General features: G+C 39.1%; 1 protein-coding gene across 2 annotated transcripts in view; it reads right to left on the minus strand.

The window, feature by feature from the left end:
- Nucleotides 1-3,480: 3,480 nt before the first annotated feature.
- cars1 (cysteinyl-tRNA synthetase 1) overlaps nucleotides 3,481-20,631 on the minus strand; it is a 55,852-nt gene continuing 38,701 nt past the window's right edge. For both annotated transcript variants that reach the window (XM_055649657.1, XM_055649656.1), the window contains 7 exons: nucleotides 19,633-19,701; nucleotides 18,619-18,700; nucleotides 15,395-15,475; nucleotides 15,096-15,163; nucleotides 13,009-13,068; nucleotides 8,797-8,880; nucleotides 3,481-4,225 (listed from right to left, as the gene is read on the minus strand). In XM_055649657.1, the coding sequence (XP_055505632.1) occupies nucleotides 4,091-4,225; nucleotides 8,797-8,880; nucleotides 13,009-13,068; nucleotides 15,096-15,163; nucleotides 15,395-15,475; nucleotides 18,619-18,700; nucleotides 19,633-19,701 (579 nt within the window). In that variant the 3' untranslated portion in view covers nucleotides 3,481-4,090. The remainder of the gene's footprint in view (nucleotides 4,226-8,796; nucleotides 8,881-13,008; nucleotides 13,069-15,095; nucleotides 15,164-15,394; nucleotides 15,476-18,618; nucleotides 18,701-19,632; nucleotides 19,702-20,631) is intronic.

Here is a 20,631-nt window from a genome sequence, read left to right on the forward strand (position 1 = left end):
GCACGCCAGGTTGATTACATTCGTGGGAACAGGGTGCACCATGTAAATGTTGCAATCTCCCACCCCTGTCCCATTGTGATGTCATTTGTAAATGAGATCCATTGTGATTGGACGTCTGTGAGATGGCACTGTGACATCATCAATGGAAAGTGCTGTAAGGGTCTCCCACTGAAAAGCAGTTAATTTTTTGAAATAAACGATGAAAACTTAAAAACCGGGAATGTAGGTTGGAATGCGATGGGAAGATGTCTATCCCATCGAGGGAAAAAATGTGAGCAGAATTTGTGAAAATGGGAAGGCTGTGGCCTAGCGTATGGAAGTAGATACAAATTAAGGAGATTAAAAGAAAGCCAATACAACCCTGGCCCACACAGACATTTAGAATGTTAAGAACAAAGGGAAGAGTTTTAGTATAATAGAGATGGTTAATTTTGCTCCGATCAGAGGGAAGGTGGTACAGGAGCCTGTAAACTGTGACAAATAGCTTATTCCTCACAACCAGAAGGCTCTTGAACACTGCACAAGGTTACACTCAGCAACTATGATCTTAATGGACTGTGTCTTTGGTTGCACTACGGACTTCATTTTCTGCACTATTACGGTTACAGAATACGTTATTGGGGTGGGAGATTACAACCTTCACGTGGTCCGCCCTGTTTCGACGAATGCAATCAACCTGGTATGCACAATCAAATAAGATCAAATAGAACAAGTTGTCCTACAACTTTAGGCTGTACGCAAGAAGAGAATGTTATTAATTTATTGTATTTCTGATTATATTATGTGTGTTATTGCATTTACAGGCCTGTTAAGCTGCAGCAAGTAAGTCTTATTGTTCCATTGTCGATGCACATGGCAATTAAACTATTTTGCTACTGACTCTATAGGGACCCCAATATTAGAGTACAATCAGCAATTGCTGGATAGAACTTTTCAACAAGTTCAGGACTTTTGCTTTTGTGTTGTCTACATGGGCTGGTTTTGCTATCAAGATTGAGCAGGTCTGACAATTCAATGAGTATTCCCCGTGGGATAAGTGAACATCTCAAGACACTGACTCACTCCAATGTAGAATCAGCACACAACAGTCATTCACAGATTTGCCCCAAATCTTGAAGCTGGAAATGAGGTCAAAACAACTTCACCAACTTTGTTAAAAGCTCAACAGGAGAAATAGAGCTCCTGGGGCATCTTCAAACGCTAGGTTTGGAATGGACAGAAGAACAAAAATACCCATATTTCTCTAGAAAATCTAAGCAATAATGAAAACATAATATGTTTCCATATATTTTCCAAGTATTCAGAAAGAGTATTTCAGCGTCACGTTTTGTGGGATGTTCTGATACAAATTAATAACCCTCATAGGAATTCTTCAATTAATATGTGCTATGTTATACATTTACATTTTAGAAAATGCTTTTCTATAGAAGAAGCTTGTGGAAGAAGCTCGTAATTTGAGGAATAGCTGAAATAAATTATCATAATTCAGTTTATTGTTCAGAACATTTCAGACAGCCTTAAACTATTCCAAGTCTTTGTGAGGCTACCAGATGCCTCAAACATCCACTAGATAATATTTTTAATCAAAGACTCTACACTTGAATGTCCACAGAAGTGCTGGAGGAAATGGATAAACACTATCTTCAACCAAGCAAGTCCACTGAAATGCCAAGAACACCAGATTGTTACTCCATTCCGCAGTGAGAATGCTATATAATGCATTTGATTGTCATTTGAGCCTGCACTTATTTCAAACCTCTTTTAATAATGGCATTGTGAACATTTTCCTACCGCACATGGTGGCAGGGGTATCTCTGGTTTCTTAGCTATTAATCTGAAGCTTTGGAACATCAGTTCTGCACAACAAGGTTCATGGGATAAGCAACAGAATTGTGTAATCATCTGTGTCCAATTTTACAAATGAGTCGGAAACTACATATAAAAATGGTTACTTTTGTATACCTGGTTGAATTAAATGAAATATACCAATGCTAATTCATGATCCTTTTCTGGTTATCGCCAGCAGCTAACTTATAACGTTTCAAAGCTTTAGCATGGAGACAATGAAATGCTCTGTTGTTGCAAGCTTAATAAACAAAAGTAACTTGCGGTATGATACCTGCACTGAGATAGTAGATAAAATGTATTGTGTGATGCTGGTTTGGGCTAAGTAAGTACATCTCATTTAGGGAAAATTTAGCTATAATTTGTTTCCATGTACCTAGGATAGGAAGTTGGGATGAGCAGCGAGGAGTAAAAAACAGGAATGATCATGAAAGTGTGAATCTATGGACATTGGGGATGAGAAATAGTTTTGTTGTAATGAATCATCCCATGTTCGAGCTCAATGTTTGTATTTGAATAATGGTCAATTCAATGAGCTAGTGAATGTGAGCAGACACCTGTAGTTCAACCCTTGAGCAAGGATTGGTATTTTAGCAGACTGAGATGAGAAAACAGCTTTTATAGCTGAAAATATTTTATTATATAAAGAATGTGCAAGACTCTCCAAATCAGGATACTAGTGACTCACAAAGCTGCATTCAACTTTATCTGATTCCCCAAATCCATACATTGTGATTAAGACAAGAAAAGGAGATTGTGGCTGTATTCTTCGTGTTCAGTCCATGGAGGTAGAAACAGTATGACATAGATGATTAAACTACCATTATCAGTTTAATTTAACTCTGGATGATTCAAAAACATGTCAATGGCAATTTAAAAAAATTATAATAAATGTCACAAACTGCTGAAGTAACTCAGCAAGTCAGGCAGCATCTCTGGAGAACTTGGCTGACTGACTCATTGAGTTACTCCAGCACTTTTTCTTTTGTAAACCAGCATCTGCAGTTTTGTGCGTCTCCATTTAAAAAAAAATGTTTGTGCTATTTTATCATTGCATTTCCTGCACATTTGCAGATACATTACACAGAAGTTAAAAACTGCATCTAAGAAAGATTTATGAAAGTATAAGCGCATCTTTTAAAATTTGACGTTGTTTGCCTCAGCTGCAAAGGTGTGACAGTTTAGGTATATCGACTTCAAACTGTAGGTATGAGACAGCTATTCCCCAATTAAGAGCTGTGACAGACACCCAAACCCAATGCAAAAGTAACAGAAATCCTACATAAATTCCATTGAAAATAGCATACTGTTGGGTAAGCACCATCTGTGAGCACGTCCGAGTGCAGCCTCAGAAAATGGGGACTACTTTTGTCTTTTGAGGCAGACTCATGAAAATCCAAGGGAAGCTTGATCAAATGGCATTTTGGTCCATGTCAGATTTCCATTCTCAAAGCAAACTAACATGAAATATATAATTTTGAAACAGCAGCTTTTCAAACAAATTATATCTATCCCTAAATATTAAATTATTAATCAAAGGAGCAGTAATTAAAACCACAAAGTACACAATTGTGGACGGAAATTGAATTGTCTCATTTATTAAGAGGGGAGAGTAAATATATCAAGCAATTAGTATGTTTTTGACCCCAAACTGCTTTATTTAATGATTTTGTTACATATTTTGTTCACAAAATAACTTTTGTGAACTTTGTACTGATCAAGTTGAATGATATTGCTCAAAATTACTTCGCTTTTTAGCGACATTATCTTATTTATTATGTTATTTGCAGCTTGGTGAGTACATCACTGATCCCTCTGTTTAGAACCAATCTCTGGGGGCACCCCAAACACAGTGTAGTTTCCATACCAGCCAGTCTTTGGCTTAAATGATGCCACCAATTACTGTTTAACGAGAACCTCCTATTAGGGACTGAATTAAACAGCACTTGGTTTGCCCCAAAAAATCATCGAGTTAAATCAACCCAGAATGGATTAAATGCCAGTCCTTAATGTAAACAGCAAGTGCCTAACACACTATGCCATTCAGTCTCTCATCATTCTCATTTAATTCTTCATTGAACAAGATCAAAGTTAACTGTTCAGAACCTCAGTTTTATTTACATCCATCAGTCGATTCGTCATGGCACCTCTCATCGCCAAGGGTAAACAAAGTCTCTTTTATTTATTTATTCCCACCATTCTTGTGCTTTTTTTGCCCCTTGGAAACACAGTCCTGGTTATGTGTTTAGCTGGTACTGCCATTCTGCAGTGTCTGCACATATTCGTTGTACAACTTCTCCTGTGTTTCATAAAGTTTCCTAAGTTTTTTGGACTGTCCTTTACTGAGTTCCTTACCCTCAGTATCATGGGTTGGAAATCCCTTGATGAAAAGAAACAATACTAACTTTAAGTACTTGCATAAGAGAGCAGACAATGGGGAAAAAAAGCAGGCCATCAAACTTGTCTGTTGTAATAACATACAAATAATTATAATTCACTCTAAACAACCTTACAAATTCTTTATAGGAATTTTACACCTTCTGCACTGCAGCTCCAGAAATAGTGGATGCATTAGTAATAATCTTTCAAAACTCTTTAGATTCTGGAGTAGTTCCTGAAGATTGGCGGGTAGCAAACGTAACCCCACTTTTTAAGAAGGGAGGGAGAGAGAAAATGGGGAATTACAGACCAGTTAGTTTAACATCGGTAGTGGGGAAACTGCTAGAGTCAGTTATTAAAGATGGGATAGCAGCACATTTGGAAAGTGGTGAAATCATTGGACAAAGTCAGCATGGATTTACGAAAGGTAAATCATGTCTGACGAATCTTATAGAATTTTTCGAGGGTGTAACTAGTAGCGTGGATAGGGGAGAACCAGTGGATGTGGTGTATCTGGACTTCCAGAAGGCTTTCGACAAGGTCCCACATGAGAGATTAGTATACAAACTTAAAGCACACGGCATTGGGGGTTCAGTATTGATGTGGATAGAGAACTGGCTGGCAAACAGGAAGCAAAGAGTAGGAGTAAACGTGTCCTTTTTACAATGGCAGGCAGTGACTAGTGGGGTACCGCAAGGCTCAGTGCTGGGACCCCAGCTATTTACAATATATATTAATGATCTGGATGAGGGAATTGAAGGCAATATCTCCAAGTTTGCGGATGACACTAAGCTGGGCAGTGTTAGCTGTGAGGAGGATGCTAGGAGACTGCAAGGGACTTGGATAGGCTGGGTGAGTGGGCAAATGTTTGGCAGATGCAGTATAATGTGGATAAATGTGAGGTTATCCATTTTGGTGGCAAAAACGGGAAAGCAGACTATTATCTAAATGGTGGCCGATTGGGAAAGGGGGAGATGCAGCAAGACCTGGGTGTCATGGTACACCAGTCATTGAAGGTAGGCATGCAGGTGCAGCAGGCAGTAAAGAAAGCGAATGGTATGTTAGCTTTCATTGCAAAAGGATTTGAGTATAGGAGCAGGGAGGTTCTACTGCAGTTGTACAGGGTCTTGGTGAGACCACACCTGGAGTATTGCGTGCAGTTTTGGTCTCCAAATCTGAGGAAGGACATTATTGCCATAGAGGGAGTGCAGAGACGGTTCACCAGACTGATTCCTGGGATGTCAGGACTGTCTTATGAAGAAAGACTGGATAGACTTGGTTTATACTCTCTAGAATTTAGAAGATTGAGAGGGGATCTTATAGAAACTTACAAAATTCTTAAGGGGTTGGACAGGCTAGATGCAGGAAGATTGTTCCCGATGTTAGGGAAATCCAGGAGAAGGGGTCACAGCTTAAGGATAAGGGGGAAATCCTTTAAAACCGAGATGAGAATAACTTTTTTCACACAGAGAGTGGTGAATCTCTGGAACTCTCTGCCACAGAGGGTAGTTGAGGCCAGTTCATTGGCTATATTTAAGAGGGAGTTAGATGTGGCCCTTGTGGCTAAGGGGATCGGGGGGTATGGAGAGAAGGCAGGTACGGGATACTGAGTTGGATGATCAACCATGATCATATTGAATGGCGGTGCAGGCTCGAAGGGCCGAATGGCCTACTCCTGCACCTAAGTTCTATGTTTCTATGTTTCTATGTATCATGACAAAGAATATGCTGTAATCGCTAAGTAGTTGAATCAAGCAGTCCAAATCACCCATCTGTATTATCTGATTTCAAGCAGTTTTGTAGTTACATTTTGAAATGTGGCTTCACTTTCCCTCAATTAAGGAGTAGTCAGTCAAAACTGGGTTCACCAGCGCTGCCGATATTTAAATTATATAAATGATCAAGCCGTATCTCTCATACATTCTGCTCCCTGGTTGAGTGACCAACATTACAAAATCTTCGCATTGGCCAATATTTTATCTCATAAACATTTTGAAGGTAAGTTATCTGTGCAATTCATTAAACCAACAATGAAAAGTAATTTTAATTGGTGTCAAAGAAGAGTACATATCTAATATCCTAAAGGGTAGAAAGGCTGTGTATTCACCTGAAAACCACATGCATATCCTGCAAGGATTATTGAATGCAATCACAAAGGTTCAAACTATGACTTTGTTTGTCTGATATTGTACACAAAATCTAATTGCATTAGCTGCTACTTTTTCCTTCAAATTAGACTGGCTATCTCTGCACCAATTAAAGCTGCAGATCACAGGAATATGGCAATGGAATTATGAAAGTATCTGTATTAGCTGTGGCTCATTTACAGCATTATTGGTGCTGAGACAGGAGGCTGTGGGCTCAAGTCCCACTCCAGATATTACAGTTCAAAATCTTTGCCAACACTCCAGGGAGGTACCCATTTACACTCACCAAGTCACAGATGGCCAGATTTCTTATCAATGTTAAGATAAAGGGCACATCTGCATTTACAAGTGAATGCAAAATACCCCACAGCAGTCCTTTGAAGAACTGCGGAGGGTTACTGGCTGACATTTACCTTTAAATTATAACCTGAAGAAATTTGCAGGTGACTTCCACATTATGGGAATATTCTGAATGTCCACATTCTGAGCAAGCAGATATCGTGATATTTTGCATCACAAAGCTGTCGGTGCATGTGCCAAGAAATGTGAATTGGAAAAAAAAATTCTCACAAATTCCGTGAGAGGAACTGGAGACAACCAACATTTATAGAGTCATTAGAATGATAAGCATAAAAATGAATATAGGTCTCCCAATAAATCTCTCCGCTTCTGTTTCAGTCGCATTGAAATTTAGTTGCCTGCTTAAATTGGATTTCCTCATCAGTAAGGCCTGATGTAAACAACATTTAGTTATGGAAGGCATTACAACTATCTTCGATAATGTTTTTAGCTAATTTCTGCGTTCATTTTCCTTCAAAGGCTCCTGTAGAAAGATGAGGACTTCCCATATACAGTGCCCTCCATAATGTTTGGGACAAGGACCCATTATTTATTTGCCTCTGTACTCCACAATTTGAGATTTGTAATAGAAAAAAAAAAAATCACATGTGATTGAAGTGCACTTTGTCAGATGTTAATAAAGGCCATTTTTATACATTTTAGTTTCACCATGTAGATACATAGTCCCCCCATTTCAGGGCACCATAATGTTTGGGACACAGCAATGTCAAGAAAATGAAAGTAGTCATGTTTAGTATTTTGTTGTATATCCTTTGCATGCAATGACTGCTTGAAGTCTGCGATTCATGTACATCACCAGTTGCTGGGTGCCTTCTCTGGTGATGCTCTGTCAGGCCTGTATTGCAGCCATCTTTAGCTTATGCTTGTTTTGGGGGCCAGTCCCCTTCAGTTTTCTCTTCAGCATATAAAAGGCATGCTCAATTGGGTTCAGATCGGGTGATTGAGTTGGCCACCAAAGAATTTACAATTTTTTAGCTTTGAAAAACTCCTTTGTTGCTTTAGCAGTATGTTTGGGATCATTGTCTTGCTGTAGAATGAACCACCGGCCAATGAGTTTTGAGGCATTTGTTTAAACTTGAGCAGATAGAATGTGTCTATACACTTCAGAATTCATTATGCTACTACCATCAGCAGTTGTATCATCAATGAAGATAAGTGAGCCAGTACCTTCAGCAGCCATACCTGCCCAGGTCATAACACCCCCACCACCGTGTTTCACGGATGTGGTATGCTTTGGATCTTGGGCAGTTCCTTCACTCGTCCATACCTTGCTCTTGCCATCACTCTGATGTAGTTAATCTTCGTCCCATGCTGCGAGTACGAGTCAAGGGCAAACTCGGCAGAGGTCGTGAATTAGTTTGTGAAAGTGGGACAGGCCCTTTAGCCTGCCAGTCCCATTGCGATTAGTAAGCTCACCAGTGCTCTCTTCTTAATGATGTTCCAAACAGTTGATTTTGGTAAGCCTAAGGTTTGGCTGATGTCTCTAACAGTTTTATTCTTGTTTCTCAGTCTCATAATGGCTTCTTTGACTTTCATTGCCACAACTTTGGTCCTCATGTTGATTCAAGAGATTCAAGCTAAACAGCAATAAAAGTTTCCAAAGGTGATGGAAAGACTGGTGGAAAGACTGGGTGCTGAGAGCTCCTTTTCCTTAAGGAGGCATTTAAACACACCTGAGCAATTACAAACACCTGTGAAGCCAGGTGTCCCAAACATTCTGGTGCCCTGAAATGGGTGGGGGTGGGGACCAATGTATAAACACAGCTGTAATTTCTACATGGTGAATCCAAAATGTATAAAAATACCCTTTAATAAAATCTGACAATGTGCACTTTAACCACATGTGATTTTTTTCTATTACAAATCTCAAATTGTGGAGTACAGCGGCAAAATAAATAAATGATGGGTCTTTGTCCCAAACATTATGGAGAGCACAGTACCTGATGGATGTTTAAAATTAAACATAGCATTTCCAATTACTCTTATGATTGAGATATGCCTTTACAAGAAGCTGTCTCTAACTAAGGCAATAAGTAGGCTCAGCTTCCTGTCTTGTAATACTTACATTTTCATCAAACTTGGAATACTTTTCTTTTTCTAATCGGAACATCTCGCTGGGTGGAATTTTCATCTTTGCTAGTTTCACTGCCTTGAAGAAGATAAATGGTATGTTAGTCACTAAACCCCTTCACTCTTATGCAAATCTAATTGTTTGGTTTGGCAGAGTCAGATTTAAGTGTTCTGTTGCTTTGTACAACTGCACTGCTCCACAACCACCACCACATCCTCCACACTTGATCTCCGGTAACCCAGAAGATGCTGGATTTCACCAGTTCCTGCATAAAGGTTTAGTGTTTCCAATATTACTTAATTTTAATCTTCTAGTTTGGCGAGGGATGGAAAAATTGTGTAGTTTGGCTAGCAAAAATATGCTCTCTCCCAGAACTGCCAACTGGTCACCATCTACCACATGCAAATACTGGTGTAATGAAGGCATCCTCGGGTTGCAGAAGGAAGGTCTCAGGTTACTGTCATTCCAGCCTCTACTCCCTACATTTTGCCTTCCAGCAGCACTTAGTACCTGTACATTTTAGATTTCAACCCGGAATCTCTATAGTCCAAGACTTTCTGCTATGATAATAAGACTTTGCATGTTCACATGAACAAGTCAACACCTTATCATGTTGAGGCAACTCAAGGCATATCCTTGAATATTCTTTGAAAAATAAATCACTGTAACTCAGAGTTTATTTTTATGTATAAAAGTGTTTCTTAAGATGCATTTAATTCACATTTTAAGTTGCGAAACGGTAATTTTCCCCCCCGAAGAACTGGCAGTGTATTTGCTGCCGAAATGGGGGACTAAATCACCGCAACCTCAACGTTCCAAATGGTCCCGTCCCAGAAAATCCCACAGGCAAGTTGATTTAAATGGCCATTAATGTACAGGTATTAAACATTAAATTCCTTCCATTTGGCCTATAAACCCATGACAATGAGATTTAAAAATTATGGTATATTCTGAATTATTGTGTGAACGTTATTTGGACACTTCGGATATTTAAAAATGTTAATCTATTCTTAAGAAATGGATAGATGTTTAGATCTAGTAATTGAATTTTGTAATTAACTGCAATTAGGTAACTAACTAATTATATGCTTTAATTTCAAGTCATCTAAGTAAGATTATTTCATATTTGTTTCAGAATGCTTCAATCTATAACAACTAAACATTTCTTTCAGTTCTCTTAAATTTTAAGAAAGTTATGGGCTTTTAAATGTTCTCGATCACAGCTTTTGTGTTAAGTCAATGAAAAAGCATAGGGAACAAGATGCCAATTTCCGAGTATGTAAATGGCCATAACATTTTTAATACTGAAGATATGAAAGTGAATTAGGTGTCAAATTAAACTTCTTTTTATGCTTTATTTGATGGGATAAATTAAATACTTGATTTTTAAAATCTCAAAACATACTGCCCTTCATTGCTTCTGAAGGGCAGTATGTAATGAAAGGTCAGCTGCTATTGATAAGAGAGTTTATCACAATACAACATTATAGGTTTCCATGATAAAGAGACAAAGGTATATATAGTTGGATTGTCAACATGAAAATTTGTCATAAACAGTGCAATTAGTCACTTTGTAAAGATTACATACATATGGTTCTAAATATAGTTCCAGCTTTCTAAGTAAATATATACTATATTTGCTTCATGGAAGAGAAGGGTGGGCAATGTTTGCCTCCTAAATAAATATTGTACATGAGAATTTATAGTTATGTACTTACAAATTCCAATTTCTCCTGCATAAATATAAAAATGACAAACTGGCATTTGGAATAACATGGATAGTATAGTTCTCAGTCAAGTGAACTTTATCAATCAGTATTTGGAGTCACTCTTTTACTTAAGGGTCAAATGGTTATGAAAGAAATATTATCCTTCTGATGATATTCCAAGGAATGGAATTCTAAACGATTCAAATCAGACTTCACATTTCAATGAGCATTGCTAATTCCCAACTTATTTCTGGCTTACATTAAAATAGAGAATCAACTACAAGTTTATAAAGAGGGAGCAGGTCAGGGGATGATACTGCAGATGGAAGCCAAATGGCAAAGCTGATGCTAAGCTTCAAAAGGAGTTCAGATCTATGATTGTGAATGTAATAAATTAATTACAATTGTGCAAGTATTTGAAAACCTCAGTCTGATTGACACTTAACATCACAACATACATTTGTCTTTTGGAAAGATCACCGAATTGGAATCTGCGGACCCTCTGGACAGTATTTGATGCCCAGCATGGAGTCTCTCAGTGGTGAAATTGTAATTTAATGCAGTTCAAGAATAATTAATTCTTCACTGGTATAGCTGCTGCCTTACAGTTTCAGCAACCTGGGTTTAATCTTGAATCATGTCATAGGGTATGTGGAGAACAGGGAAAGGTAATGGGCATTGAGAAGGTTGAGAAGGAAAAATAGATAAGCCACGATCAAACGGTGGAGCAGACTCCAGGGGCTGAAAGGCCTTTAGTCTGCTATTCTATCTGATGATCTTGATTTCTGGTCCTGTCTGTGTGGAGTTGGCATGTTCTCTCTGTCCACGTGGGTTTCCTCCTGTTTACCCCTAATCACTGAGAGGTGTGAATTAGTGGGTTAACTGATTATCATAGAGTGCTCCGAGTGTGTAGGCGAATGGTGGAATCAGCATGGGTGGGGGTAGGTTTGAAGAGAATGAGGGGAGAATAAAATGGGATTAGCACATGATTGGCAGCAATGTTTAGTACCAACCTGGTGATCAGAACGGCCTTTTTTCCGTGCTATATTACCCTATGACTCTGTTTAAAACAAAAGTTTGGGAAATGAATGGTCCAGATGTTCACTGAGAATCCAACATTCAATTTTGTATAAATGCAAAAGTCTCCGTTTGCTGACTTTTGCTGCAGTTATGGTTAAATGTAAACGAGTTATAAACATTCAAGAATTCTAGAGCCACCTACTCAAGAAGGTGGCTCTAGAAATTGTGGATGCTTTAGTGATCATGTTCCAATGTTCTATAGATTCAGGATCAGTTCCTGTGGATTGGAGGGTAGCTAATGTTATCCCACTTTTCAAGAAAGGAGCGAGAGAGAACACGGGGAATATAGAACAGTTAGCCTGACATCGGTGGTGGGGAAGATGCTGGTTAAATGATTAAAGAACTAATAATGTCGCATTTGGATAGCAGTAAAAGGATTGGTCCAAGTCAGAATGGATTTATGAAGGGAAATCCTGCTTGACTAATCTTCTGGAATTTTTTGAGGATGTGACAAGTAAAATGGACGAAGGAGAGCCAGTGGATGTAGTTTATCTGGACATTCAGAAAGCCTTTGATAAGGTCCCACACAGGAGATTAGTGGGGAAAATTAGAGCACATGGTATTGGGGGTAGGGTACTGATATGGATAGAAAATTGTTTGGCAAACAGGAAACAAAGAATAGGGATTAACAGGTCCCTTTCAGAATGGCAGGTAGTGGTGAGTGGAGTACGGCAAGGCTCGGTGCCTGGGCCACAACTATTTACAGTATGGTGTGCAGTTTGGGTCTCCTAATTTGAGGAATGACATCCTTGCTATGAAGGGAGTGCAGCGTAGGTTCACGAGGTTAATCCCCGGGATGGCGGGACTGTCATATGAGGAAAGATTGGAAAGACTGGGTTTGTATTCACTGGAATTTAGAAGGATGAGAGGGAATCTTATAGAAACATATTAAATTATAAAAGGACTGGACAAGCTAGATGTAGGAAAAATGTTCCCAATGTTTGGGTAGTCCAGAACTGGGGGGCACAGTCTAAAAATAAATGGGAGGCCATTTAAAACTGAGGTTAGAAATAACTTTTTCCACCCAGAAAGTTGTGAATTTATGGAATTCTCTGCCACAGAAGGCAGTGGAGGCCAATTCACTGGATGAATTTAAAAGAGAGTTAGATAGAATTCTTGGGGCTAGCGGAATAAAGCAGTATGGGGAGAAGGCAGCCATGGGTTACTGATTGTGGATGATCAGCAATGATCGTAATGAATGGCGGTGCTGGCTCGCAGGGCTGAATGGCCTCCTCCTGCACCTATTTTCTATGTTTCTATGTTTATAAGAATTGGGGTTAGTGAGTGATCTTTCGGATTCTTGCTGTCTACTGGCTGTTTCTTTTTATTTCCCATCATGTCCATCACGATAGACAAGTTACATTAAACCAACTAGCTATTTTGGTATGGTGTCCTGCAGCATGTTGTAAATTCTTACTTCAAGTTCTCTTTTTTTCTGAGTTGCCTCTTCCTTCTTCCTGATTTTTGCTTCTTCAATCTGCCCCCAAAAAAACAGCAGTTAAAAGGTTACAATTTGTGGTAAACACAACAGGCCTGATCAGATTTAATTTAGCCCACATCTTGCATTTATACCACACAATCCCCCAATCTGGATATCCCAACTAAAGTTTGAGGTCTTCCTGCTGTGGTCTTTTGCACAATTGGCGACACTTTAAAATTGATGAAATAGATTTAAATAACAGAAAAAATTAAAAAATGGATAAAACTAAATTAAAAAATGTTAAACGTTTCATATATTTACAAATAATCATATATTAAAAGATTAACATATCGAACAACACATTAGAAGGAGTCGAAACCTCCTTGAGCCTGGTGTCATGCAGTAAAATCATGGGTGATATTACTGTGATCCAATTTGTGTGTTTCCATCTACCCCTGTTAATCTTTATGCCTATGCTTATTAAAAATCATTGAACTCCAGTTTAAAAATATTAAACGGCTCTTTTACGACTACACTTTGAGGAAGGGAGCTCTACAAATCTTCAAACCTCAGAAAATAATATATTGATTTGTTTAAGTGGGTGACCCCTTATTTTAAAACAATGACCCTATTTAGATTCTCCCACTGGAGGAAACATCCTATCCACTTTTAACCCACTGTCCCCTCAGGACCTTACATATTTCAATCAAGTTACCGCTCACACTTCTAAACTCAAGCAGATGCAAGCCTAGATCTGTCCAATCTTTCCTCATAAGGCAGACTGAGCAGTGCTGGTATATCAGACTAGTAAACCTTCTCTAAACTGCTTCCTATGATTCCTGCTTCCTAAGATTACAGCACTTACATCCATCTTTAATTATGGAAACTAATAGTGTACTTAGTACGACAGATGTGGTCTCAATAATGCTATGTATAATCTTTCCCCTATCATGTTCACTTCACCAAGCAGTAAACAATAAAATTATATTAGACAACCTATTATTTTCTGTATGATCTTCAGACACCCAACTCCTTTTGTGTATCAAACCTCTGTAATATCTCACAATTTAAGTAAAATTTTGTTTTCAAATTTTCCCACATTACGCAGAGGAGAGCCACGGTGCAAGAATTATAACAGTGGGTGATACACTGGCTAGATAGGGAAAGGCATTGATAGAGAAAATATATTTTTATGTGCATCACCACTTTCATGCTCAACATAATGCTCTTTATTCCAAATTAATTTAATAACATGAATTTAAATTTATCATCTTTAAATATGTTGCCAATGCAACAGCCAGGCCTTTGGATAATTAAAGTCAACTCCATAAATATGTTCAGATCTACATAAAGAATAATAGCGTCCTAATTTTTTCTCTCCATGTTTTAAGAACATAAAAATAAAATATTTAGATTTAAAATCATAGAAAATCTCCAGCCCCTATGACAGTTTACTATCATATATCTTACAATAGTTGTGCCTATTCTTAACCCTACCACATTCGGTTGTTTCTATATTTTTTGCACTATTTCAGATAGCTTTTTTGTACACAAAAAAAGCATCTGTGTGCATGAATAATAAACACACCTGTCATGTGGCCAGAAAACAACAAAAAACTTTGCTGATGTGCTGAGGTGCTGAAATGCTGCACCAGTGCATCCCGTCACAAAAAATGCACCACTTTGCACCATTCTGGTGTTTTGTACTTGCTGTTATATTTATCATTTAATTTATCATAACCATGTATACTGTTTACTGTGAGCTTCATGCAAATAAGAAATGTAATTGCACTCTTCATGTGTATATGAAAATAAACAAATCTAATCTAGGTTTTGACATTGGTTATACCAAACTGGAGAATTTTACTCACCGGTTATATGTTGGTGATAAATTACTTTGTGTTACACACAAAAAAAGTCCTAGTGAAGGAGCATTGACTATGCTGTTGTCACATTAATTTCTCCAGGAACTGTCTGCTCAGAACTGAAAACTGGCCTGAAATCATGCAATTTCCTCATTACGATTTGTTCTATAATGGACTTAATTCTTTCCGAAATTCGCTACCTACAGATTTGCAATTTACCTTTTTCTTCTCTTCTCGCTCCCTCAGCAATGTCTCTCTGTCCACTAGCTTCACCACAGTGCACAGCCCTGTAATTGCAAAGTCATCAGACAATCAGCCCCTCTTTCAGCTGGTTGAACATGGGAAAAGAAAATGTTAAAAAATCTTGCATCAGAGAATATTACTTAGCAGTAGTACATGACAGATTTGACATTAGATGCAACCAATCCCAATTTTACTTTCAATAAATACCAGATTCAACACAAGGAAACCTTTGTCTCTCTAATTCAGTCTATAGGCTGACCAGATTCAACATATACCTTCATGGTCCTCAAAGCGGACTCCAAGTTCAGGAAGGATATCATCTCGAAGACCATCACACAGCTGCAGAACCTCACTAACTGTAACACAGAAAGGGTTAATCAACACACACATTTCAAGCAGTGTCAGAATCGAGCATTACTCAAGTTTCGTCTCCAAACTATTTCCTTTGCATTCGTGTTGATCATTGATAACAGTGCCAGGAGTAAAAGGTTAAAAATAAGAGGTATTAAGTAGATTGAAGCAATTTGTGCTCTGCTCAGCTAATTAAGGGTTAACTGGAGATTAAAGATTTTTTTTTTACATTACATGACAAGTTATTTATCTACTTGCATCTCATTTTTATCCATAATTGTAGAGGTGCTAAGTTCATCATGTTAGGTTCATTCCGACCTGGATCAGCACTGATACTATTCTAACTCAATCGAACTCTGCTTGTACAGTGCATTCAGAAATATTCAGACCCCTTCACTTTTTCCACATTTTGTTGCGTTACAGCCTTATTTTAAAAAGGATTAAATTCATTTCTTTTTTTAAATCAATCTACACACAATATCCCAGAATGAAGAGGCGAAAACAGGTTTTTTTGTGCAAACTTTTGCAAAGTAATTAAAAAGAAATAACTGAATAAGTATTCAGACCCTTTGCTATGATACTCAAAATTGAGCTTAGGTTCATCCTGTTTCCATTGATTATCCTTGAAAACTTTCTCCAAATTGGAGTCCACCAGTGGTAAATTAAATTGATTGGTCATAATTTGGAAAGGCACACACCTGTCTGTATAAGGTCTCACAGTTGACAGTGCATGTCAGAGCAAAAACCAAGCCATGAAGACGAAGGAATTGTCTGTGGACCTCCAAGACAGGATTGTATCGAGACACAGACCTGAGGAAGGGTATAAAACAATTTCTGCAGCATTGCAGGTCCCGAAGTGCACAGTGGCCTCCGTCATTCTCAAATGGAAGAACTTTGGAACCAGGACTCTTCATAGAGCTGGCCGCCCGGCCAAACTGAGCAATCGGAGGAGAACGGCCTTGGTCAGGGAGGTGACCAAGAACCCGATGATCACTCTGACAGAGCTCCAGAGTTCCTCTGTGGAGATGGGAGAACCTTCCAGAAGGGCAACTCTATCTGCAGCACTCCATCAATCAGGCCTTTAAGGTAGAGTGGCCAGACAGAAGCCACTCTTCAGTAGAAGGCACAAGACAGCCCACTTGGAGTTTGCCAAAAGGCACCTAAAGGACTCTCAGACCATGAGAAACAAGATTCTCTGGTCTGATGAAACCAAGATTGAACTCTTTGGTCTGAATGCAAAGCGTCACGTCTGGAGGAAACCAGGCACCGCTCATCACCTGGCCAATACCATTCCTACGGTGAAGCATAGTGGTGGCAGCATCATGCTGTGGCGATGTTTTTCGTGGCAGGAACTGGGAGACTAGTCGGGGTCGAGGGAAAGATGAACAGAGCAAAGCACAGAGAGATCCTTGATGAAAACCTGCTCCAGAGTGTTCTGGACCTCAGACTGGGGCGGAGGTTCACCTTCCAACAGGACAATGACCCTAAGTACACAGCTAAGAAAACGCAGGAGTGGCTTCGTGACATCTGTGAATGTCCTTGAGTGGCCCAGCCAGAGCCCAGACTTGAACCCAATCGAACATCTCTGGAGGGACCTGAAAATAGCTGTGCATCGACGCTCCCCATCCAATCTGACAGAGTTTGAGAGGATCTGCAGAGAAGAATGGGAGAAATTACCCAAATACAGGTGTGCCAAGCTTGTAGCGTCATACCCAAGGCTTGAGGCTGTAATCGCTGCCAAAGGTGCCTCAACAAAGTACTGAGTAAAGGGCCTGGATACTTGTGTGATATTTCAGTTACTTCTTTTTAATTACTTTGCAAAAATTTCTAAACACCTGTTTTTGCTTTTTCGTTTCTAAACACCTGTTTTTGCTTATGAATTGGTGATTCAGGTTCAGATTATTCAATGCATGTAGAAGTGTAGTGTTGTAGGGAATTGAAAGTCATTGTATTCCCTACAACTCTGCACTCTTAATTGGTGAAATGACAACAATGTGATTACTTTAATGATTTGAAAATTGCTTCAGAAGTAGTTGATTTATTACACTCTCTCTTGATCCTTTCTCTTTCCTCTACCAGATTTGTTTCCCAATCTTATTTTTTAAACCATACCGATGACTCTTGGAATAATGATATGTAGATTATTGACCAGTAGTTAGAGCACAATTATTTTGTTGGTATGCGACGATCTCACCACATTTAGTGATGTAGAATCTTACAAGTGTGCAAGAAATTAGCTCTGATTGGGAGTTTATGATTTGTCAAGAAACCTCAACATATGTCATCGTAAAGTGGTTTAGATGCTTACAGTCCATATTTGTTTGACATCAGCGATCTGGCCTTGCAAGGTACAAAACAAAATATTTTATTGGTAGAACTGCAGAAACAGGCCTTGGTACATAATACATTAGCTTCAATATGGGTTGGAACTGACACACTATTATACCCTATCAAGTTACGCATTCTCCAGGAATAGGTCTCTTGTTCAAATATGAAGGTAAATCTGTTGGAAGGAGTCCATCAACTGGAAGGGGAGATATCGTAACTAAGCTGATAAATGGACATACTCCTGATGCTTCACACTATAAAAGCAGGTGGCCCAGAGGAAAAATAAGGAATGAATAAGAGGGGAGCAGTCAAAGCAGCTTGCTTAAAACCTTGTCCAACCCGAAGAAACAGCCCAAAGAACTGAGTACAAAGTCTGAACTATATTTTGTGTGTATGTGTGATTTAGAGATTGGGGAGAAACACCACTAATCTATTATATGCAACAAATGTAACCTTGAATATTGATTAAAGATGCGATGCTGCTGGCCTGAAGCTTTGTGATGACAGGATTCCTGGGCAAGAGTGATGGAATAATCTCTTCACCTTAATTATTTGCAAAAGGCTATTGAAATTCATAGTGGTAGAAGCGGCAGGTAAACCAGGGGATGGAAAAGAATTGGTGAACTACAAGACAAGGAAGTCCTGCCCAAACTGGAATGTTCTGGACAGTCTTTATCTTAACCTGTTGTAAAGTTAAATTTTAATTGCAGCTTCTTCCTTCCACTTTCAGTACCGAGGCTATTGATCGTATCTATGCTAATTAAATGTTAGCTATTGGAGGGACATGCATGGAAAACTGGGTGCTCCATTAACTCCCTACCTTTCTTCTCGCGGGCTATTTGTCGGACACCTTCACGAAAATCTGATAATACCTTCAGGTAAGGCATCACTGTGGTTTCCAGCTGGATAAAGAGCACAACGTTAGAGGTAGATGTAGCAGTAACTGAGTAAAACACAAAGTGCTGGAGGAACTTAGTAGGTCAGACAGCATCTATAGAAGGAATGGACAGATTGACATTTCAGAGATCCTTCAGACTGATTGGAGTGGAGTGGGGGTAGGAGGGAAAAGAAAGCTGGAAAATAGAAAGGGCAGGGCAAAGCATTGCAAGTAATTGGTGGATATAGGCGAGGGGTGGGGTGGGTTGGATTACCAAATGGGTGGAGTAATTGACAAAGGCTGGAGGTGAAAAGGAGACAAAAGAGCGTCAGATAAGGAGGTGCAAAATATAAAGCCAGAGGAAGGGGTATGGGCGATAGGGTACGGAGAAAGGGAAAAGGGATGGGGAAAAAAGGAAATGGGCGTCATGAGGATGGGAGATGAACATAAAAAGGAGGGGAAAGGAGCAGCGTGACTGGGGAGGTGGTATACATGAGTTCACACTAAGATTGGGGAACAGGAAAGTGGGGGGGGGGGTGGGCATTATTCATAATTGGATAATTCAATGTTTGATGGCTCTGTCATAGTAACAGCTTTCCTCCAATTTCATTACACAATAGTACCTTACTTTGATCATGCAGTCAGCACCTATACACCATGATTCTCACAGTAATTGTACAAAAAAAAAGATGTGTCAAACCTAGCTGAGTGGTAATGTCTGATTCACAAGATTGTGGGATCATATCCCACTTCAGGTCTTGAGCACAGAATCAAGGGTAACAGTGTTCCACCATTGGAACGTGTTGCCTGCTAAATGAGCCCCAACCCTTCTCGGGAGAATGTAAAAATAATACTTGGGGATCTCATATTTTTATTGTATTAATATTTTTGTTGCATTACAGAATACTTCTTCAGTGTTGATATAGTACTTTTTTGGAGAGAATGAAAAATACTTACATTCAAATTCTGACCATCTCCTCTAACAGGGAACCCAATGGGTTCTTCACCCTCTATTGCTCCAAAAATCTGATTGATAGAAGGGAACACAAAGACAATCAAAATTACAACTTCATTTCCCACTGCCTGGCTTGAAACAAGGCCGGACAATTGATATTTTTTACTATTGGCACCTCAGATCTTTAATTTTTAATCAAGCCTCTGTAACCCAACATTTACTAGCTTTACATCATTTGAAATATTTTCTAATTTTCTCTTTTTTCCAATCAAAGTCACAACATCACATTTCCCCACAATAGACAATAGACGCAGGAGTAGGCCATTTGGCCCTTCGAGCCAGCACCGCCATTCAATGTGATCATAGCTGATCATCCAAAATCAGTACCCCATTCATGTCTTCTCCCCTTATCCCCTGACTCCGCTATTTTTGAGAACCCTATCTAGCTCTCTCTTGAAAGCATCCAGAGAACCTGCCTCCACCTGAGGCAGAGAATTCCACAGACTCACTACTCTCTGTGAGAAAAAGCGTTTCCTCCTCTCCGTTCTAAATGGCTTACTTCTTATTCTTAAACTGTGGCCCCTGGTGCTGGACTCCCCCAACATCGGGAACATGCTTCCTGCCTCTAGTGTGTCCAAGCCCTTAACAATCTTATATGTTTCATTGAGATAGCCTCTCATCCTTCTAAACTCCAGAGTGCACAAACCCAGCTGCTCCATTCTCTCAGCATATGACAGTCCCGCCATCCCGGGAATTAACCTTGTAAACCTACGCTGCATTCCCTCAATAGCAAGAATGTCCTTCCTCAAATTAGGGGACCAAAACTGCACACAATACTCCAGGTGTGGTCTCACTAGGGCTCTGTACAACTACAGAAGGACCTCTTTGCTCCTATATTTGGTTCCTCTTGTTTTCTGCAGTACATTATCAAAAGCATTAAAAATATCTACATATGGATATGAACATTCTGTGGTTCCTCTTTATCTACTCTGCATATTGTT

Source organism: Leucoraja erinacea, chromosome 18, assembly GCF_028641065.1.
Source record: "Leucoraja erinacea ecotype New England chromosome 18, Leri_hhj_1, whole genome shotgun sequence".
Taxonomy (NCBI): Eukaryota; Metazoa; Chordata; class Chondrichthyes; order Rajiformes; family Rajidae; genus Leucoraja; species Leucoraja erinaceus.